Source organism: Callorhinus ursinus, unplaced genomic scaffold, assembly GCF_003265705.2.
Source record: "Callorhinus ursinus isolate GAN/ISIS: 27379988/994484 unplaced genomic scaffold, GSC_fseal_2.0 scaffold32, whole genome shotgun sequence".
NCBI lineage: Eukaryota > Metazoa > Chordata > Mammalia > Carnivora > Otariidae > Callorhinus > Callorhinus ursinus.
Window position 1 is genome coordinate 7030448 of NW_027397094.1, and position 23082 is coordinate 7053529.

General features: G+C 34.0%; 1 protein-coding gene across 4 annotated transcripts in view; it reads left to right on the forward strand.

Annotated features, from left to right (window-relative positions):
* The window catches only part of PTEN (phosphatase and tensin homolog), an 89567-nt gene that overhangs the window by 6347 nt on the left and 60138 nt on the right, over nucleotides 1-23082 (forward strand). For 3 of the 4 annotated variants that reach the window (XR_012374292.1, XM_073878972.1, XM_073878971.1), the window contains exon 2: nucleotides 18545-18629. Coding sequence is in view for 3 of the 4 variants with exons in the window: in XM_073878972.1 (XP_073735073.1) it covers nucleotides 18545-18629 (85 nt within the window). In the remaining variant the exon portion in view is untranslated. Of the gene's footprint in view, nucleotides 1-18527; nucleotides 18630-23082 lie in introns of those variants that run through there. The other variant, XM_073878970.1, reaches the window with a different exon arrangement.

Sequence of the window (23082 nt, forward strand, 5' to 3'; positions counted from 1 at the left end):
ATTTTCGTTTATGGGAGGAGCAGTGATTGTAACTGAAGTTCCTCAGTTTTGGACATATTAGAATTTTAATTAGTTCAAACTACGAGTATTTTTTGAAATAGAGATATTTCTTTAGGAGCTCTGAGTATAACATGTCTGTGATTTCATTGTTTCATCACAAATGGAATATAAAGGTCTGCTCACTCATACTATTGACCAATGAAAAATTAATCATGCTAATCAAAAAGTGTTTGCTTTAAGATATTGAAGTAAGATGAAAACTTCCTATTGTTATTGCATAATTAAGTAGATGTTTTAAAGTAAAAATTTGTTATAATAAATTTTCTTTAGTGTTAGAGATAGGTCAACTTAAATATCACAGATTTTATTCACAAAGAGTAATTTTCTCAAAGTAAACTTCTAACGTGTGATACAAAAGGTATGTCACTGTTTATCCATAAAGGTGTGTAAGTGTATCTTTTTAAGTTCATTTTTGGGAGAGATATGCAACTTTGAGTGCCAAGTTACACTTACTACAATTTACACTTAACGTAATCTGACAATGCATTCATATAATACAGGAATTTTAATTTGGTGGTAAACCTTTGTATTGCATCCCATTTTCAGATTTGATCGAGTCTCAATATAATTGTAGGCCTTGGAAATGGGAAGAAAACTAAAGGATTCTTTTTTTCTTGGTTCATTCTTGCCAGGTATGGAGAAGGATGGAATAAGCTTGAGGCTTACCTGGTAAAGGCTGTTTTGTGTGCATAGGGATGGTTCTTTTTTTTCCTTTGCCTTTGCTGGCCTCGCAGCTGTCTCCCAGTACTGTCAGTAGTGAAGCTCCTGATTTCCAGTGAGGTTTTTTTTGCTTATTTGTTTCTCATTGCAGGATGAATGGTGCTGTGTCTCATTATATATGTGGCTGTCGGGTGATGTGATTTTTAGGTATTTTGTTATGTGTTGTATAAACTAGCTGTATTTTTGGTCTAAGTCTCCGTTGTAGAATTGAACATTTTGACATCTTCTGGGACAATTGAGTGGTCTAAAACTCTCTTTCCTACCACTTGCCATCTGTGTGCTACCCGAAACTTAGTTGATTTAATATCATTAAGACTCTTCAGAATAGTTTTAAATTTTATTTCCTTTGATTTTTGTAGATTTTTCAAGCTAAAATACCAGGTTTTCTTCTTTATTAGTAATCGCAAGGATTGTATTCTGCCAATTTTGTATGTTTAATATTTTTGACCTTTAAAGAAGAGTATCTAATTGCTTAAGGTGTTATGAAATGCATTGTGATTTGAATCACATATTCTTTAAATCAGACATATTCTTGAAGTGATTTATAAATAGAGCATACATGTTCAAAGTTGCAAACAACTCTGCTTTAAAATGTATGCAATCTTTTTTCTATTTAAAATTCCTTTGCTCTCACGAATTAGTGAGACTTCTTTTTGAGTATTCTAGTCATTCTGAACTGATTGGAGATAAATAGAGCTGAAAACTTTTTTCTACTTTTAAAATGAAGTTTGGGGGATGTTAAGTAAGCTTGATTTTTAGGTGCTTATTTTTAAAATGTGTACTTATGAATTACTTTATTCTGAGTCTCTTAGAGATCAAATGGAATGCTTTTTCTGTTGTATTTTTTCAAAATGTGAAAACTGTTTTGCCATGCTTTATTTAGCCATGATGTAAAATTTATTTAACATTCTCAATCATTCATGAAATATGAAATAAGAGAAAAATGAGGACTTGAGTCAGAAGGTTTTTTTTTTTCCTGTTTAATTAATGTAGTGGAGTTAGCTGGCATATATCCTAACAGTGTCTTATATTTGTTTAGTGTGTGTGTTTTTTTTTTTTTTTAACAAAGCCTTTTCTTAATCTTTAGCTCACTTGGTTTTGCGTAGAAGAAAAAAAGCTTAAAAGATAGAGCAAGTACTACCGTCTGTCCCTTTTTTTTTTTTCTTTTTCTTTTGTGGTATAGGAATCATAGCTCCAGTAAGAATCAGTAACTTGTTAAGAGATTGAGTCCAAAGAAGGATGTAGGGTTTTTAGGCACTTGGTGTAGTATTTTCCCCATTATATCAGTGGTTCTCAAACTTTAAAGGGCGTCAGAATAATCTGGAGGACTTGTTAAACCATAGATCACATATCCCACCCTGAGAATTTGTGATTCATTAGATCTGGGTTGGGGCATGAGAATTTGCATTTGTAACAAGTTCCCAAGTGATGCTGATACTGGTGATCTAGGGATCACACTTTGTGAACCACTGTATTATGTTATCTTCAGTCAAACAAATCCTTAATGTGTTATTTCCTTTAGGTTAATAGAATTTATATATACATTATCTCATTTGATCTGTAAACCCTAAATAACTCAATATGGCAAATCTTATTCTGATTATGTAGATGAGGCAGTAAGTGTAGAAAAGCAGCATGGTGGGGTAGACAGAGCATGGACTTGGGAATCACTTAGTTAAAGTCTAGCTTAACTCCTTGCTCAGCCACATATCAGTTGTATAATAAAAGATACACTGCTTAACGTTAGTGAACCCTTTTTTCCACATCTCTAACATGTTGGTAAAAATCCTCATAGGGTAGTGTGTAGGTTTGTTAGAAGTATAGGTGAGGTGTTTTCTGAATATTGGTTGCCAACTGGGAGTGACCTCCTCCCACCTTGTCTGGGCATTTGGCAGTGTCTGGAGACATTTTTGGTGGTCACAGCTGGGAGATCAATGTGGGAGGGATGCTCAGGGTTGCTGCTCTACGTCCTATAGTGTACAGGACAGTCCCTCCCACAACAAAGAATTATCTGGCCCAAATTGCCAAGAATGTGAGGTTGAGAAACTCTATTATTTTTTTTTAAAGATTTTATTTGTCAGAGAGAGAGCACAAGCAGGGGGGATTGGCAGGCAGAGGGAGAAGTAGACTCCCCGCTGAGCAAGGAGCCTGATGTGTGGGACTCGAGACCAGGACCTTGGGATCATGACCTGAGCCAAAGGCAGACACTTAACCGACTGAGCCACCCAGGCGTCCCGAGAAACTCTTCTTAACGGTATAAAGTGTCTGGTACATAGTAATGAGAGAAGTGTAATATTTGATACAAGTCAGTACCTTTGCCTCTAGGCTGTGGTATTTAAGAAGGTCAGTTTGCTAATACATGATGGAGCGAGGCTTTTAACATCTAGGTTTTCTGACTGCTGCTAGGCCAACATTCTTTATAGTAGGAAGTTTGTCCACAGAAGATATCACTGGTAACCAAAACGGCTTATGTGTTATTTGGCTGGTTGTGAAAGTGTTGCTTTGAACTTCTTTTAGAAAAGGCTGAAGATGTTTTCAGTAAGTGTGTAAGTGTAAAGCACCTTCAGAGGTATTTAGAAGGATGTTACTTAGAACTGCTCTAACAGGATGGATATGCTTTATTAAAAAAAAAAAAACAACTTTTTTTCATTTTTATATTGGTAATAGTTTTTAAAGTAATCTTTAGCTTGTTTCCTTTAATTATTTAGTTGTTGAGTTGTTGAGAGATACTTTGCCCTCAGTGTACTTGTTTTTTGTTGTTTAATGCATTTTTTTAGTCTTACACTTTATTCTAAAGCTGCTTTGTTATACTCAGATCTGGTGGAGTTAAATGTGTTGATGTAAAATGGCAAATTTCTGACAAGTTATAAAAAACTTCTATCTTTCCAGATAAAGTAGGGCTGACTCTAAGGTTCTCTGATGCATGTGTTACATTCTTTTCTAGATCCTAACTTTGCTGAGTCAGCTTGTTGAATTGAAGTGCTTTATTTATCTAATTTCAAAACTTGCATTAATGTGAAGTTTTAAAAAAAAATTTAGGACGGAGCTTTAGATTAGTTCAGATATGAGAAAATGTCAGGGGAGTAGCTTAGTGGATTCTGAATTTTGTTTTGTTTTTAGGGCAAACGTAATTACGAAAGTGTTCTAGGAATAGATTGTTTGCTGTGATTTTTTTTTTTTCTGTTTGCTTGATTTTACAATTTACTTTGCCTCTCACTTTGCACAAGCAGAATAAAATGTCAGGCCTATCTTAAAAATTCTTATGAAATTTAAGTTTTAACTCCATGTTATGATTTCTTTTTGAAATTATAGGAGATATCCAGAGATACTGATAAATATTTTAAAACTAGGACTGCTAATTATATGATAGCTTCAAATTTGTTAAGGAAAACAGATGGCATTTATTGCTGTAATTTAATTGAGTAAGGCTTGTGGTATTTATTTCAGTATGTGAATAATAGACTTCATTTGCTTGCTATACTTAAGAAAATTTCTTTTAAAAAATTTGTTTTATACAAATACAACCAAAGAGAATTTTTAAAAAGTGCCTATTCTACTTTTCTGAAACTTCATATTTCCTACTAGCTTCTAGTTTTGTCCCTGTGCATCTAGTTTAAAATGTAGTTCATCATAGTGAACGTAAAAGGTGTTTGTGCGTTTTTAAACAGTTTCCAGAACCCCTCATAATTGCCTTAGTTATTTTAAATGGTGAAGTATCAGAAATAGTTGTTTCCTTGTAGTTACACATTAAACTTGTTTCCAGTATTTGGCTAATATTTTTTTCTGTTACTTTCTGATTTTTCTTTAGAGTGGATTTAAGATGACCTAAGTAATTAGGAAAGATTTTCATGATTTTGATTCACAAAATCATAATTTGTTACACATAAAAAAAAGCTGAAGTGTTGGACCCTTGAAACTTTTTCCCCCTTAGTTATTTCTAGGGAAGCTATTACATATTTAAAATTTAAGCATATTTGCTTATTTGAGTAAGACAATAACATTTAAACACTTCGGATCTGTCAAATTTCCTTTTCCTATTGTAGGAATATTAAATTGTATTGCAGTTAAAGTGGATATAGAAGTGATTTGAATAAACCTTCACATCATTTTATATCAAAGTGGATATAACCCTATCACTTTCCTGTCTTTAATCAGGATATGGCTTGTCATGATGATAACAAGGAGCATATTTTGCCTGGAGCATATTTTGAATGATACAGTTTATATTTGCATAGTTGCCTTGGTAATTGGTGATATTTATTGATGAAGGTTTGCTGTGCATTTCACTTATAATCAAAAATTGTATTTGTTAGTGTCAGATTTTAAAGTGTCAGATATTAAAATAGGTAATTTTAACCTCATTAGCTAAATGTCTTTCTTAGCAAATGTATTAATTCATGTACTCAAAACAAAAATATTGAGGAAGAAACAAACTCTTCTCTTTTTTAAACAAAATTACTTGTTAGAGTAACATTTTTCTAAATGAGATAAAAATGTTTCAATACTTAAACATAAGGAAATTTTGATCTAGGTATGATATATACTTAGTTGGTGCTAATGAAAACAAAGTAATGGTAAAAATTCTTTGTGAATGTACGCATGTATGTTTTTTGAAAACTGAAGAAGCAGTCTGACATCTGGATAGTTTTCATGGACTAGTTGTCAGAAATTTATGTAAAATAAATATCAGTATACCTAAAGTATGATGCAGTTTTGCATATCTAGTTTCTGTTCATCCTGATCAGGATTATAGGTAATACTGTAAAATACACTCAGGTGCTGGTTATTAAGGCTATTTGGATTCTTTTTAATACTGAAAAGGTCACACAGATTGTGATTATTGTGCAGTGTCCAAGAACTAAGGCTTGCCATCTGTTACTCAACTATAGGAAGAAGTTAAGATAATCTAGTGATATGAGTGGTTTTGACATTTCTGTTTTTTGGAATCATCTGTGATAGTCTTTAAAGACTAATATCAAGTTTTAAGCTTTTGCAATAATAAAACTTAGTGGTTATGCCAGTGTTTATATTTTTTTTTCTAAAATGCAAAGTTACTGGTTGAGAACTAAAGCTTATGTAATGGAAGTCTGGCTTTTAGTCATTTAGTTCTACAAAATTATTTGGATATTTAAGTGGAAACATCATGTTTTAACTTGAGATATTAAGTTATATGAGATTTTGGTATTTTTAAACTGTAATCTTCCTAACAGTTGGCGTATAGAAATTCATTATTACGGAACTTCATCAGGGAACTGATTTAATATGTATTCCTTAACTATTTGCTTTAAATATTTTTCAGGTCCTCTGCTTTCCTGTACAACTCAATTCTTGTCTTTCTGCTAGTAAATGAGTTTCCCCATTTGAAATTTTGCTTTTTCATTTTAAGCCACTATATATAGGTTGTTTCTGTAACCATAATTCTTTTTCACCCCGCAAAGAACTGGGTGTTGCCAGGTTGCATAGATGTCTTTAAAATTGCATATTGGACTTAATAGGGTCTGAGTAGTTTTAATCTACTTTGTTTTATTTATTATATTGACTTTTTTATTGAGAAGTTTGTTACCATGCCAAATGATTAATATGATCAGGCATGATATTTCAGTTTAGATAGGATTTTGAATTTATGTTCTCACATCTGACTTTGTGTTTAGGGCCTCTATTTTTTGTGTAAGAAACGTCTTACCAATTTCAAATTCATGTCTGATGAAAGTAGATTGTTTTACTAACATCACTTTATAGAATTTGTTCAGGTCTGAGCTCTAGACCATGAAAAGAATGGTGCCTTTTTGGATAGACAGATAATGTGTACATAAATTCTCTCTCTTAACATTAAGTGAGGCAGCACATATGTAGGTGAGATTTTTATCCAAATACTAAAAGTCTTTACCTGTTTTGTTTACCTATTAGTTTTTAAAGGGTGTGAGGTGTTCAGAGCTCCTTTCCCTTGTTTTCATTTCTGTCCCTCCCATCTTACTGTTGGTATTTTTGTTTTTCTATATGTTGAACTTTTATGTTTTTAAAAAGTTTGTTTATTGGTTGACAGAGTTGACTCCTTAGTTTTATCTTTCATGTTTCAGCTTAATTATTTTCCAAGATTTTAGTATGTTCTCCTTTGCATATGAAGATTCCACAACTAATTGTGATCAGTAATTGTGCTTTTTTTCCCCAGTTGTGGTAATTGGATTTATACTAAAATGATATTGCTTCAGGAACAAGCATTTATGGGTAGCTGACTAAAATTAAGAGTATTACCTTTTCAAACCAAGCAATGTAGACTTGCTCTCATATTTTTTAGTATGTTTAAAAATTGCATATTATTAAGATTTAAAATATGAGTTTTGACTAGTATTTTAGTATATGTAATTTCAGGGTTTTTTTTTGATAATCCACTTATTCAAGTGATTATAAAGTTGATATAATGATAAAAATGCCCTCAGTGGGAATATGAATCATATTTTTCAGTATTAGAACAAGGCAATTATAATAAAAATCAGTAATATGATTCTTAACTAATGTAGTAATGAATGCCAATATGTGTGCCTTCATATTTTAAAATAGACCTGTATTTCAAGTTTATATTATTCTTATCCAGGATTAAAATACAGCAGTTAGGCAAAACTATTTTTGCCATTTGGGGAAAAAAAAAGTCATTTCTAAAAGATTTCCTGGCTTAGATAAAGAGGCCTGGTTTTATTATATTAAAGCCAAATATAAAATGAGGCAGTCTAGCACACACTCGTTTGGAGCTTTCTTCCATTAAAATGGTTCAAATTAGCAGTGCTTTCATTGAAAAGTAAATTTGATTGTTAGAAGTAAATTTAAAAATTTTACAGTTTTAGCTTAATTAGTAGGAAGATGAAAACCCACTTGCTGGAGACACATTTTGTATTAGAACTTTTTTTTCTTAGTACCTGGTGTGTGTAGTGGTTTTCGAATATTAGGAAATTAGTACATGGCTGCATCTAAATTTTGATCAATACAGTTGGAAATGTTGGAATCTGTTATTTATTTATTTATTTATTTTTTTGAATGCAGTTTACTAATACTGAGTGAATTTGCACTAAATACTGCTAGCCCTTTGTTCTCAAACTATTGATACATCCCTTGTCATCCTTTCTGTCTTACCTGTTTGAATGTCTTTTTGTCTATAAAAATTAGTGGCCTTACGGAGCAGTCCAAACCTGGTGTTTTAGATAGTTATCTCTGGTAAAATCGATGATTAAAAAGCGTGGCTTTTATAATGGAATGAACTACAGAAGTAGCATAAACCTAACACTGACTAGAAAGATTAGAGCATAAAAGATACACTCTTATGTACTTTATAGTGATGCTGGATCAATGTTACAATTTTAACTTTCCTTATTTTTCATATACTTTATTATGATTTTGCTGTAGAAAATTAGAGTTAGCATTTGGCTTAGTTCAGGTATATAATGCTGACAAGTACGTCTAATGCATGTTGAACTGACGATCTTTCTGAAAGTTGTTTTGTAAGTTAAGCCATATTTTATTTGATTTGTCGTTGGTGGTGAGTCTGAGATGTTTGTTAGTGGGAGCAGAACCATGGGGGTGGGGTGGGGTGTGCGTGTGTGTATTTTAACAGCAGCAGAGTTCTGAAACAGGAAATCAGCCTTATCGTATTCATCCAGAGACCTAGGAAGAAGGTAATTGTTTCTTATGCTCGTTAAAACCAGTTAGTTGGGCAACTTAAATTTTTAGAGGTTCACAGATGTAGGTTTGAACAGTTGTAGATACATTATTTCATAACAGCTCTGAAGAAAAATCGATTAAATTTGTTGAGGGGAATAATCCTTCAGCTCTTCCACACAAAAAATTGTACTTTGGATTTTAGAGGATTGCTAGCATTATCAGTGACTTGATAAGATATTTTTCTGTGGTTCTCATTTGCTTACATTTAAATAAAGTTCAGAGGGCCTTGATTGTTCCTTTAAAAAGTATTTGTTTAAAACTGTGTAATCTTCAGTTTAAACAAAGGAAAAGTTAATTCTATGTCAGGTGTTTGTCATTGGAAATTATCTTACCCTCTTTGTTAATGTACATATGCTCATAATTACATACTTAGATATTTGTTCACAATTTAATTTTTATCTGTCAGTGGGTACTTGTCATTTTTTAAAGCTATATAGTTAACATTTCTTTGGGCTAAATATCATGCATTGCTTACTGTACTGTGTTAGGATTATTTCCATTTCTTTCCTTTATAAGCAGTGCTATTGTGGATATCTTTGTCTAGTTTACTTTGTTTTCTTAGAGTACATTGTTAGAGTGGGGTTTCTGGAATAAAAGGTAAAACAATTTCATAGCTCTTTGTTATAGATTGCGGATTTCTTGCCAAATGAACCAATTTATGCTATTGCTACTAAGTAGAAGAATTGCTAGCAATTCTTGATGTTACCTTTGAAGAATGTGATATTTTCCTTTAGAAAGTGAGATGTAAGGGCGCCTGGCTGGCTGAGTTGGTAGAGCATGGGACCCTTAAACTCAGGGTTATGAGTTCAAGTCCCACGCTGGGCATGGAGCCTACTTAAAACAAACAAACAAAACAACAACAAAAAGAAGAACTCTAGAAAGTGAGATCTAAACTTCATTTCAGAGCAGAAATATGTGTAAACTTTTCTGTCAAGGCAAGTTGGTATAACGTAACAATTTGAGAGAAAGTTGTGAGGTCCTGATTGTTTGGAGGAGTAGAAGGCTCCAGTAGAGCTCATAAATTACTTGGCAGTCAGTTTTCCTTTCTGGTTTGGCACTATGGGCAGTTAATTTAGAAGTGTTAAAAGGAACCTAAAATTTATGCTAAAGCGAGTTTAAGTGAATATATTGGAATTCTTTTCTTTTACAATTTGTGTATAAAAACATCATATTGAGTTGCCTTGTAATGAGACATTTAAACTAAAATAACAAGACATTTCTAGCCCATGCAACCTCAAATCATAACAACTTCTTACAATTTTAATAGCTCTTTGCAGTTTATAGATTTAAAGATATGTCCAGATACCTCATTTGATCCTTGAAACAACTAGTAAAGAAGTTACAACAGGTGTCAGGATCATTATTTTGCAGAAAACAGAAGCAAAAATATTTGAGGCCCAGAGATTTAGTAACTTACCTGCAGTCATAGGCTTTTAAGTTGCAAAGCTGAGAATGGAACTTTGGTCTTCTATATATTAGATGACATTATGCATTAAATATTTTAGTGCAGGGCTTGGCACCTAGGAAAATATTTAAATATTCCTGGGTCCTGTGCTGTTTCTAATCACTATACTTTATTCTTAAAAAAATCCCCAGTTTTTGGAGCATTCTTTCTTTTAATATTTCTGTAGTTCAAGCTTTGGTACTTATGTACCCTTTTCACATTAGAAAATGAGATTTTAGGCTGCGTTAATTTGCTCTGTACAGGAATGATTATATGCTTTATATGTTAGGACAAATTGTTCTCAAATAATGAGTAATTAGCACTTTATCAGCTGGAAAATTCAGCAAACTCCTATTTCTGCTTTCCTACCAATATGAATCTTCAATTTAGAAACCAGATACAAACATTTTACACATTTAATAGAGAAAAATAAAATCTAGTAAGAAATATAAAATCTTTCATTAAATGAGACTCTCATATAAGTGTATGCGAGTGGCAGTTATTTAAAGCATAATTTGATTAGTAAAGTTGATAATACGGATATAACTGTGACATACATGGAAACTGTTAAATTTAAACTTGTTAAAAATTTGTTGGAAAAAAAATGTAGACCTGATGTAGCTTATGAATCAGTGGCTGAATTTTTTTTCCTCTCACCTGATCCTTAAGCATCTATTGGTTGATAGCACTGACATAAAGCAGGAGAAAAGCTCCAGAAATTCCTGGAAAATAGAATTAAATGGTGAAATCCTGGTATTTGCTAACTAGCTTTCAATTCTTCTTGTTTTTTCTTGTTAGTGACTTTATGCCTTCACTCCTGCTGCTGATTTAGCTTAGGGTCCTTTCCTCTCGTGAGCCAGGCGACTTCAGATTTGCTTTTGATGCTTTTTGATCACTACCTTTGTAAATCTGTATATCACTTTCTATTTGCCATTCGTGTTCCATGTATGTTACAGCTTTATATTGTTAACTTCCAACTAACTAGAATTTTTAAGATAGCTTATATGTGATCTGTGGAAATAATTTTTCTTAATTATGGCAGGAAAAAAGTGTTAATGGTTTGAATACTAGTACTGTATACTGGTATTTTAGTTTCTAAGTTATTTGGGGATAAGTATATCTATATATTATGTTGAGTAGTACTACAAAGAAACTTCAGGACTGCTTTATTTTCAGTAATTATACTTAAAATAAGACTGTCTCTATTCAGGAACACATGATAAGGCATAAGGAGCTATTTTTGGTTATTATCCTCTCTTTGAAAATTCTGGTTAAATTTGTGGTGTAAACCACACTAATTTAGGTTCAAGTAAAATTTCGAGACAAGGCAAATATGAAATCTCGGCTCACATGTTTTTCTAAAGGCGTTTTGTTAATTAGGTGTAACTTAAAACATACTTCGTGTTTTCAGTGAGGATTGGATGCTTAGAACAACCAGTAAAAATTTATTTAGCTCATATAGTAGCCACATTATTTTATAGTAGGTCAGTTATATTATTGGTGAAATTGACTTCTGTGGACAGGCTTTAGAACGTAATTACCGTTTATTATTTTCTTTCTCGCGGTCAGTATTCAGTGGTTGAGGTGGGATTGTTGCAGCACTTGAATCAAGACTGTCCATCATAATATATATGATTATCAAAACTCATCAACAAATCACTTAAGACTTTATATTTTATTGTATGTAAATTATACCTTAATTAAAACAAAACAAGTTGAACATGTTGGCTCCAAGGTGGGGCGAAAGTCATGTATGTACGTCTACTGAAAGTCATGTGTTGTGCCTGCAGATCTCCGGTGGCAGTGGTGGCTATCCAGCTTAGGTCTGACAGAAGGTGCAATGCGTGCACAGGTGCATTTCTTCTCTCTCTCTACTTACTGCATGTAGCCACTGATGACGTGGGGAAGGAAGGCTTTTGTTTCCCTCCCTTTGGGAAATTTGGGAATATTTTGCATTTGTTCTTAAGTTAAATACTTAAAAGGCAAACTGATACAGTCAAGATTTCAAACAGTTAAGGTTTCTGTTAGGCTTTGATGCTCTTTAGAAGGATTAGGTTATTCAATTGTCAGTGTCACTGGAAAAAAAAAAAACCCAAATAGTTAGAGTGAGCCCTTATGGGCTAGGTCTGTTCCATTTGTTCAGTTCATAGACAACTGTCATTTCTGTTCTAGTCGTTTTCCGTATATTAGTGCATTTAATCCTTATCACAACCCTATGTGATAAGTACTTTTACTAGTCCCATTTTACACAGGGAACTGAAGATAGGTAACTTGCAAAAGATTACTTAGTAAGTGAAGATATCGAGTTCAAATCCAGGCAGCTTGGCTCTGGAGCATATGTTCTTTTTGTAGATCACTAGATGGCAAAAATATTTGGCTTCCTTCAGTGACCTAGTTAGTATAATTCTTTATGCGCAGCATTTGTAAGTCGTTAGATAAGATTTCATATTAAACCCTCTACTTGTTATTCAAAAGTACACCCGGTAAGTGCAGGTGAAGGCTGTTCTGTATTAGAAATCATATATATATAGTTTTCTCAGTTATTTTTATTTGGTTTAAATTGTCTAAAAACGTATGTCAGAAATTTTAACATTGGGAAGCAAAAAAGTCAGAAAGACATGTATTGGTGTAATGTTTGGCATAAGAAATATTTGTCTTACAATTTAGTACTCATTAATTGCTGACATCAGTTTTGGAAATGCCAGTGATTTTTGTATTGTCTTTTAGAAGTTTTTCAGTTTTAACGTTTGATTAGTAGATTCACTTTCATTTGAACTTGCTTCCTTTGAAAATTTTATATTTTTATTATTGATTTGGAAATATAAGAAATCTTAATCTTTTATGAGGCAGCATGGTATTAGAAGCCTGGCTTTGGGTTATGTACCTAACTGGTTTGAATCATAACTCAGTACTTACTGGCTGTGGAACTTAGTGCAAATCACTGTCTTTTTGACCCTCAATGTTGTCATTCATGAAATGGGACTGTTACTCTGTAGGGTCGTTAGGATTAAATGGGAATGTAATTCCCGTACTGTGGCATATGTTCTCTGCATCTTTCTAACTTATGATGAATGCTAAAGTCTTGGGTAAAATCTCAAACTATGAATAAGGAAGGTGAGAATCTTGGAAAGTGAAATCTTCAAAAGACTGAATGCCTAGATTCTATGCAAAAGAAGGATTGGGTTGTTGCTCTGTAAACAGAGACCACCACACTGATTCTGGCCTTTGTCTCCTTATGTGTCTGGTTAAATTGAACTCCCTGCCACAGCATCCTTAAAACTAAATCCAGCCTTCTGTCCTGCTTTCTCCGTACAGCTCAGTGTCTGTGAACTGCACTGGATTGCTTGCTTTTTCCCGATGTTGTATGTATTTCCATATCCCTGTTCTGTCCTCTACCAGGAGTGTTCTAATTGCTCTTATTTGTTCTTCTGTCTACTGATGTCTGACTTACTTCTTAAGGATTGTCTAACATATCACCTACTTTGTGAAGCTTTATCTGTGCCCCTGCAGAATTAATCCCTCTCTCTCTATCTCTTAAAATATCTTGGTCTTATATTCAGTAGAGCCTGTGGCACCGTTGCACGTCCGTGTGTCTGTCTTCCCTGATAGAGTGGGGACTCTTGCAGTGTGGTAGTCTGCTTACTTAGCCTCTGCTCTCAGTGCCCCTTGCACAGAATGTTCACTATGTGTTTGAATAATTAAGTGAATGAAAGAGGGGGCCAACTGAGTTTAATGAGTATATAACCTCCCCATTTATGTATAGAGACAAATGGTTTTGTTTAAGTAAGTTAACCAAGTCCTATGCAACCATATTTACTTTATTAGTTAGTATTCATAGTGCAAGGATACATTTGCCTTTAGTCCTGGTTAAAATGACTGCATTTCAAGGGACTTTGTACTACTGTGCTTTTCTGTAAGACTAAAAATCTTACTAGCATCGTCACTGAAATTAAGGATCCAGTTGGAAAGTTTGTTAGTAGCAGTAATTATTATTTCTTTGAATAAAAAATATTTTTCTGTTGCATTGCTCAGAAAAATTCAATTTATATTTTTGACTGGCAACTATTTATAATTTTTAGGTAGGAATTCTGGATTGGTGGCATCTGCCACTGCTTTGGGTCCCACGGCTGCCTCATTTGTTTTCTGTGTGTTCCCAAGACGGCGTCACAAAGTAAAGTTTATTCACCTTCAGGAATTAATATTGCTACAGGCTTGATTTGAGTCTCCAGTCTCTTTTTTTTTTTTTTCTCATGAGTGGACATAATACCTAAAACATTTTGATAATTGAACATAGCTCTTTGAATTGAGCTATGTTTTTAGGTGGAACTACTTTCTTATGTGAGAGTAATAGATGACAGCGATTATTTGTAATGTTAAAAATGATAATCCTGATGGTTTTGGAGCCTCTGTAGTAAAAGAACCCTTTGAGGTTGGGGGTGAGTTTTTATATTCTTAAAGTGACAAAAATTGCCACGTAGTGAATGCTGCTTAAGTCTTTTTTCATTATATATGTGTATATATGTGTATATACATATATACATTTTGACAGAAATTCAGCATTTTTTTAAACTACATACAGAGCTGAATTTAAGTTATGCAGGACAAGACAATATTTTGTCATGACACTTAGTAAATAGACTTGGAGATAATTATAAAACAAACAACTTTTAAAAATCTATTAGAGAAATCGTGCAGGTGCATTGTATCAGCAACAGAAAATATAAAACAAAAATGAGAAAAATATATATTCCCACCACTTAGAGATGATTACTTTTAGTACCTTAGTTTGTAATTTTTTTGTCTACATATATGCAGGTGGGTATATATGCATTCTTATGTCTATATGGCATAATGGTGTGTATTCTCTCTTGAAACCTTTTTTTTTTTTAGTCAGTAATGTCTGTTCTTCCATTTCAGTAAATTTTCGTCTCATATAATGCCCAGATCATATTCAAATATCTCTGGTTGGCTCAAAAATGATCCCTATGGCTGGTTTATTTAGAACAATATCCAGAATAGCATTGTACCTTTGAACTTGGCTCTTAGAACCCTTAAGTCTTCTTAAATCAAGGATAGCTACCCATCCCTCCTCTCCTTGCCTTTTAAAAAGACATTTGAGCAGAGACTGGGTCAGGTGCTTCAGACCTTTTGAATTTGTCCAGTTTATTCTCATGTCATTTAGCTTGTTTTTCTATCTCTTGTATTTACTGTAAATTAAAACATATCTAAATAGTTGGTGGATTCTCAGGTTGAAGATACCTTGGCTATCATAGATGATGCTATGTCCTTCATATTGTATCACATCGGAAGTTATAGGATCTCTACTTAACTTTCTTGGTGATGCTTAGATTGACCACTGAAATTGGGTGGTGGCGCTCTTTTCTGCCCGCTGTTCAATTATATTGGTTTTCTTACATCAGAAAGTATTTTGTCTGGTGTTACTTTGGCTCTCTAAGAAAGTTCAGTTCTTCATCATTCACTCACCTGTTGGTTTAGAACCAGTTGTTGATCCTTGCTTAAATCAATAAATGTATTAGGGTTTGCAAAATATGATTTTTAAAGTTCTGTTCTTTTGTGTTTATTAACTGATGTTTTTCTTTTTCTTTTTTTTTTTTCAAGATTTATGTATTTATTTATTTGTCAGAGAGAGAGAGAGAGAGAGAGAGAGAGAGAGAGCACAGGCAGGGGGAGCAGTAGAGGGAGAGGGAGAAACAGGCTCCTCACCGAGCAAGGAGCTCGATGTGGGACTCGATCCCAGGACCCCGGGATCACGACCTGAGCCAAAGGCAGACGCTTAACGACTGAGCCACCCAGGTGTCCCTAACTGTTGTTTTTCTGTAAAGTAGATCTTTACTGTATGAAATGGGGCTATTTGGTTGCCCTGAAATACAGAACCTTCAGAAAAGTAGCATTAAATACTTAATTTCCCCCTTTACCTACTTTCAAAGTAAAGAAAGAACTATTCTAATAGCCACTTCAAAAGGTGATAAATGAAAAATATTTTGTTCTTTTTTTCTTTTGAATGTCTTTATATAGACTCAAGGGTTTTGATTTCATTTAGGGTGTTTTAATTTACTACCATTTATATTTTTTCTTTGATACTCAGATTGTTAACAACTTTAGGCCCTGGGATGTCCTTCATTTTAGCTCCTGTATCTGTCTGATAAAGACCATTAATCTCTGAATACCTTCCTCGTCTTCTGGCACAGAAAGATATCCCAGACTCATCTTGTACCTTCCTGCCCCAGACCTGGCACCAACTGTTGTCCTAAGGGGTTAAGTACCTTTTAATGTATTACATATTAGAGATGAAATCTGGGTCCATCCCGGGATTGTTTGCTGCTAAGATTGATGTGCTTCTAGGCCATTTCAGTGAAAAGACCTAGAGAACATAGATTTTTATAAGCATGAGTTCATATTGATATTTTTAATTAATGTTTTTACTTGATTTCTTGATTTTATACCTGTAATCATGAATCTTAAAATCATTGGTAAAATTTTATTTTTTTTCTACAATATAAAGAAAAAAGCTTGAGGATATCAATACTGATATTAGTAAAAATGAACTCTCAGAAGTTTAAAATTTCTTTGTAGTACTTTTTTCTTTTTTTTAAAGATTTTATTTATTTGGAAGCGTGAGTGAGCGTGAGGGAGAGCACAAGTAGGGGGAGGGGAAGAAGCGGACTTCCCTGCTGAGCAGGGGGGAGCCCAGTACAGGGCTAGATCTCAGGTCCCTGGGATTGTGACCTGAGCTGAAGGTAGATGCGGGACCAACGGAGCCATCCGGGCGCCCCTCTTTGTAGTTCTTTTTGTTCTTAGAGTGCTTCCTACCAAGAAGTACAGTAAACTGCAATGTCCACATAACCCCAGGGAAATAAACCCTATTTCCTGGTTATCAATTTGATAATTAATTGGGTTTATTTGTTTGTTGCTGTTTTTAGTGTATGTTTCTCCCCTTTGCCACCCCTTCTCTATTTAGCAAACATTTTTATTAGTTTCTCAGTTATCATTTATGTGTGTGTGTGTGTGTGCAAATGCACGTGTGTTGAGAAGTTCAAATTCAAGCAAATGTATGTGTAAATGTTATTTATTTTATCCAAAAAGAAAATATTTTTTATACAAAAGGTAGCAGCATACTGTATATGCTGTTGTGTGTGGTCTATTTTTTTTATTAGATATTTTTATTTTTTAAATTTTATTAGAGAGAGATCAAGACTGAGAGAGAGAAAGCATGAGCAGGGCAGAGGGAGAAGGAGAAGCAGACTCCCCACTGAGCAGGGAGCCTGACGCGGGGCTCAATCCCAGGACCCTGGGATCATGACTTGAACCAAAGGCCAAGGCAGTTTGTTAAGACTGAGCCACCCAGGCACCCCTGTGGTTTTTTTTTTTTTCCTTAAAATATTTTTAGGTCTGTCCAATCAGTGTGTGGTAAAACTATGGATAAAACCATTTTAAAAAAATAATTCTAAAATAAAAGCTTTTAGTAACTTGATAATTATTTTTGGATTGAAAATAATACTGAAATCAACTCAGTAATGTGAAAGCAGCAGAAAGTGAAGAAAAAAGATCTAGAAAAAGGCACTGGATATGGGGAATTTTGGATTGTACTTGAAGAACGAATGGTGTCCAGGAGTACGCAGGCAGAGAACTTCAGGGATGGTGTTGAAGGGAGGCTTGAGGCAGATTAGCTTGGCTGTTTTTGGAAGGTCCATGTCAGAAAAATCATGAGATTAGAGAAAGGAATAATGGCGCTTAAGAAGAAATGAGCACTGCCATGGTCGACAAATGCATAGAAATGTAGATTGGTTGGTGGTTTTTTTGTGTGGTTGGTTTTTTTTTTTTTTTTTTTTTTTTTTAGTTTGGTACAGATTCTTCTGGAGCACAGAAGTTTGTTTTTATGCCAACTATAGTGTGTAACATAAGTGAATAGAATGGCATGCTATATGTTGACCACCTTGATGGTAAATGAGAATAAGTTTCTACCTAAGTTCAGTATTACCAAGTCACAAATACCAAGGACTTGGAAGAGATCACTGTGGTTGTCTCAGCCTAATTGTGTGGAATAGGAAATTGAAGCCTGAAAAGGTTAAGTCACGTGTCCAAATTATACAACTGGATGGAGGCATAGCCAGGTCTTAAATCTGGCTTCCTAACTGTTGATTGTTATCTACTTTTCTCTGTGCTGTGGTGCCTTTTGTAACCATGAGAAATGAGAAGTTGTGGAGCTGTTTTTGTTTTTATTTTGATACTTGGTTTTTGTCCCAGGGTAACTTCAGTTCTGATTTATAAAGTCTGTGGTTTTTGTCTTTCATGTATACATGCCTAAATACTGTAAACGTGGAAGCTACTTTTTTCCTTAAGGGCCCTTTTAATGTACTAGGTAGAGAGATTTGAAAATTATTTTGCCGTATAATTATTTTGAGGACTTATTTTGGAATTAATGTATTTACCTGTGTTTCTTAATTACACATGATAGTTATAAAAAATACATTTGACAACCTTTTACTAGCATAGGTATAGTAATTTTTATAATCAGCTGATGTTTTACAACACATACATGTAGTTTGCATTGTTGTATATTTCAGATATTTCCTTAACTTAAGTACTCAGATATTTATCCCAACATTATTGCTATGGGGTTTCCTGCAGAAAGACTTGAAGGCGTATACAGGAACAATATTGATGATGTAGTAAGGTAAGAACTCTTAATCTTCTGTTTCAAATATTGATGTATTCATGCTGTATTTTCATTTAGAGAAGACTTCTAAATCTTAGAAAATGATGTGCTTTGTGATGTAAACTTTATTTTTATTATGTTGGTGCTCTATAACTGCTTTTTGTTTGTTTAATGGACCTCAGTGGGATACAACTCATTTGATAAGAAATAACCTTTGACATGATCAGGTGTATGTGATAGGATATCATGGACTCCTTTTAATGCTTCTTACCAAGTTAATTCCCGGATTCCGTTACACTATGGTTTTTGTCTTTTATTTCACAATTGGGGATTAGGTTTAGATCCTCAAGTGGATTCATTCACTTAAATTTATTCATCCAAAGGTAGAGATAACTGATAACCATCTATTTTTTACATAGAACAGTTTATAATGGGGCATAAGTATACTAAGCATTTGAAGAGGTATTTGGTACCCCAGGATCTGGACAGAAATCACTGGGCAAACCAAAGCCTGACTTTGTCTCTTTTATAAACTTGCATAATTTTCTAAGTGTAATTATTATTCAGCTCAAAACTGTATTTCTCAAGGCTGATTTAAATAATTTTAATACATGTATATAACCTAAGAGTGCATGATATATTTTATGAGAGAAGGAATTTGTGTCTGTTGTATAGTCTTAATATATTTTCTCATTTCAAAGCAAAAATATATATGTATGAAAAATTAACTATAAACATCAGTATAAAATTTAATGGCTTTTAAAGTTTAAAATTTTGGATTATTTCCTTTATCCTCTTACAGAAATCTCTTTCTTGGAGACTTTGAATTTAAATATTTGATGAGAATTAATATTATCATGAGTGGGAGGGCACTTTGTAAACCATTATGCAGATGTAGAATCCTTTCATAATAGTTGTCTAAGTATGAGCCTATCTGTGTCCTTATATGAGCTTAGCCATAAGTTGTTTTTCTAAGTGGTTAACTTTTAGCAATTTGCCTTGAACCGATGTATATATTTACATTTTGCAGTATTGAGTTGTGTCCAGTTGGACTGTTGTAGTGTTTATATTCTGTTCAGAATTATTAAATCAGTATCAGTATCTACAAAAAATACAGAGAAACCAAACTGCTTCTTTATAGTTTCTATTACAATTATAGATATATGGAGCTGTCAGAAGTACTATTTAAGAACTTGAAAATAGGGAAATAAATGTGTCTTCTCATGGTTGGGCAGGACACAGTTGGAAGGATATGTAACATCACAGATCCATGAGAGCAACAGCTTGATACGGCTTAGTCAGTGATAATACACATCTACAGAAAATGCAGTGGGTGATGGAAAACAGAATGACGGGTGTAAATTTTGCATCGAGAGAGATGGAGAATCTGGAAAATGAGCAGTGCAGTCACCAGACATGTCTTCTCTCCTGTAGTGCAGGAGTGTTTATTGAGCCTCCTTGTGACCTAGATGAAATATCTTCAGGTTGATCTGTTTTATATTACTACTGTATAATTCTGTATTCAACCAAGTACTAATTCAACCAAATCAGATTAATACTCATGTGGAAAAAGAGTATGAATACTCTGGGTAGAGGACAGGTTTCTGGTCACTGTAAGGGCCTCCTTGTGGTAAGTTTACCTGGGGTGCTAGTTTTGTATTGCTGCTTCTCTTTGCTCTCGTCCGACTGTGAATAAGTCACTGAAGCTGACTGATCATCTTAAGTTACTGATAAAGTTTGGTTTCTGGATCTACACATTTCATTTTCAGACCTTAGATTGTAATAATTTCACCAAGAAAACACTGTGCTGCGAGTGTTTTGATCTTTTATCTTCTGACTTTGTAACTCCCACCTTTATGCCACTGAATTAAGATTCACACATTTAATTTGTAATCAGTAACCAAGGTTGAAGTTTATTTTATCTGCTTTAGTGTATCTAGTTTATTTTATCTAGCTTTTGTCTTTTTCAAATCTGTTATTCCTTAAAAGAGATTTATGTGTATGGTTGGTTATTTAGCCAACAGTTGCTTTAGCCAACTGATCTTGTCACCCCTATGGTAATGGCAATGGTAGTAGCATGTAAATAATGAAGAATAGCTGTGTGGTGCCTGGTTTGTCTTGCCCTCCCCCGTTTTTTGACTGGGAAGATATAAGGCTTAGGGAGGCTTTTGTTTGCTGCAGTTGCTAACTCTACTCCGCTGCTTTTATGAGAAAAAGGACGAACAGTGACCGGGAAGTTAGCTGTAGCTTTGCCTGTGAGGATTAACCTCTCCAAGGGATTGGCTGTCTCTCTCGTACCTAAATGATTGATTTCCGTGATTGGTTCCCACAATATTGGAGACAGTCGTAATTAGTCAGTAGTGATTCCTGAAAGTGTGTCTTTATTTTCTTACAAGTTTTCTCTTAAATGTATTTCCATTTGGATTTTCCTTTGCCCTATTGGGATATCTAAAGAATATTTAAAATTATCTTTTCTTCTCTAAATCCGTGTTTTTTTCTATGATTTTCCCCCAAACAAGAAATCCTGTGCCAAGTTCAGATTTTGTTGGTGTTGTACATCTTTCCTCTGAGTAAAAGAAACTGAAATTGCAAATGCCTTTATGCTTAAATTATGTAGTATTTAACTGTTTTGGGATATGGGTTGTTATGGCAACGTGAAATTTTATACTAGAGGTACTCAAGTGACAAATATTTAACTTCTCCTTTTGAGGTCTCCTCCTAGGATTAGGAATTAATGTAAAATAAAAAGTGGGGGAGAAGTCAACCAAGCTGGAATTTTTTACTATCTTAACCGCAGACGTTTGGTTTAATAATCAGAATTGACCGGGCAGGACAAGGACACCTCAGCAAGGGAAGTCGAAGAGCTAACTCTTCCCAGATTGTTTTTCTTCTTCTTTTCCGCTTATTCCCACCTCTCTCCCCCTCCTCCTTTACTGCCTCTAAACTCTTGCTCTGGCCAGCTGGTAATTTGAAACAATGTTTTATTCAGATAATTGATTATTCTTGGATATGTGTGGTAATCTTACCCCTTGGGCTAATATTGAAGTTACCCTAATTTATATGTTATCTGGTATAAATCTAAGCAGTCTTTAACAAAATGATGCATTATGTGTTTAACAGACATAGCTTAAGAACTGTTCTGTACTTAATAAATCAGACAAATGTAGGTTTAATAGAGGTGAACTGGCTTTCTTACTGCAGAACTTTTAATGCACTACTATGCCTTGTAAATCTCCTAGGAGTGAAATTCGAATATGCTGCTTTCCTTTTCTCCTTTCTCTTCCGCTGCGTTCCTTCCCCCTTCTCTCTTTTCTTTTGTACTGTATTAAATAACATCTCTCTAAACAGTGTTTCTTTTGGGAAATGTTGAAAATGAGAAAAGATGCATATAACAATATTTCCCCCTAGTCTGAAATCAGTGGGAAGTAATTTACTTCCCCTTTTATTGAAAAGATTTTAGATGAGGGTAGATTCCCATATTTGGTGTAAGGAAATGCTTAGAGCTAAGTGTTCTGATATATAGTGATTTAAAAAAAAAAAAGACTTATTCCATTGTCTTCTCTACTATCAACTTTTTTATTCATATGTATATATATATATATTCTCCAGTTTTCCTGTTTTATATACATTTTCTTCCCAAAGAAACTTCAAATATTCATCTCTTAGTTCTATGTCGATCTCTCAGTCAACCTTATTTATGTGTTGATATTCGATAAAAAAAGAAGCGTTTGTCTTCCCAACATTGTCCTTATTGTCTATTCAGTTCAAAGAATTAAAAAGAGAGTACGTAGAGGAAAGTTTCACAGTAACTTAGAGGAAAGAGTATCAATCCCATTCCCCCTTTTCAGCAACTTTTGACTTCTTCCTTCATACTGCCTTTCTTTTTCCTGCTTCCTTTTTTTTCTTTATTGAGGCAAAAATTATATAACATTAGTCATTTTATTTTATTTATTTTTTAAAGATTTTATTCATTTCAGACACAGAGATACAGAGAGAGAGAGAGCGAGAGACCATGAGCAGGGGGAGAGGCAGAGGGAGAGGGAGAAGCGGGCTCCACGCTGAGCCAGGAGCCCAATGTGGGGCTCGATCCCAGGACTCTGGGATCATGACCTGAACGGAAGGCAGACACTTAACCATCTGAGCCACCCAGGAGCCCCAGATTAGTCATTTTAAAGTGAACAATTCAGTGACATTTAGTACCTTCCCAATATTTTGTAACCACCACCTCTCTCAAGTCCCAAAACATTATTATCACCCCAAAAGAAAACCCTATACCCGTTGGTTGCCTCCCACTTCTTTTGTTAGTCTTATTTCCTTAAATAGCAAAGCCTTGATGGATTTGACAGTCTTTATAGTATCTGCACCAATCTAGTTTGTGATATTTTAATAACGGTAACATTTGTACATTTATTTACATACATGTGTTGCTGCTGTATAAGCAGTTTACATGTGTCATTTTATTAAAGATCTC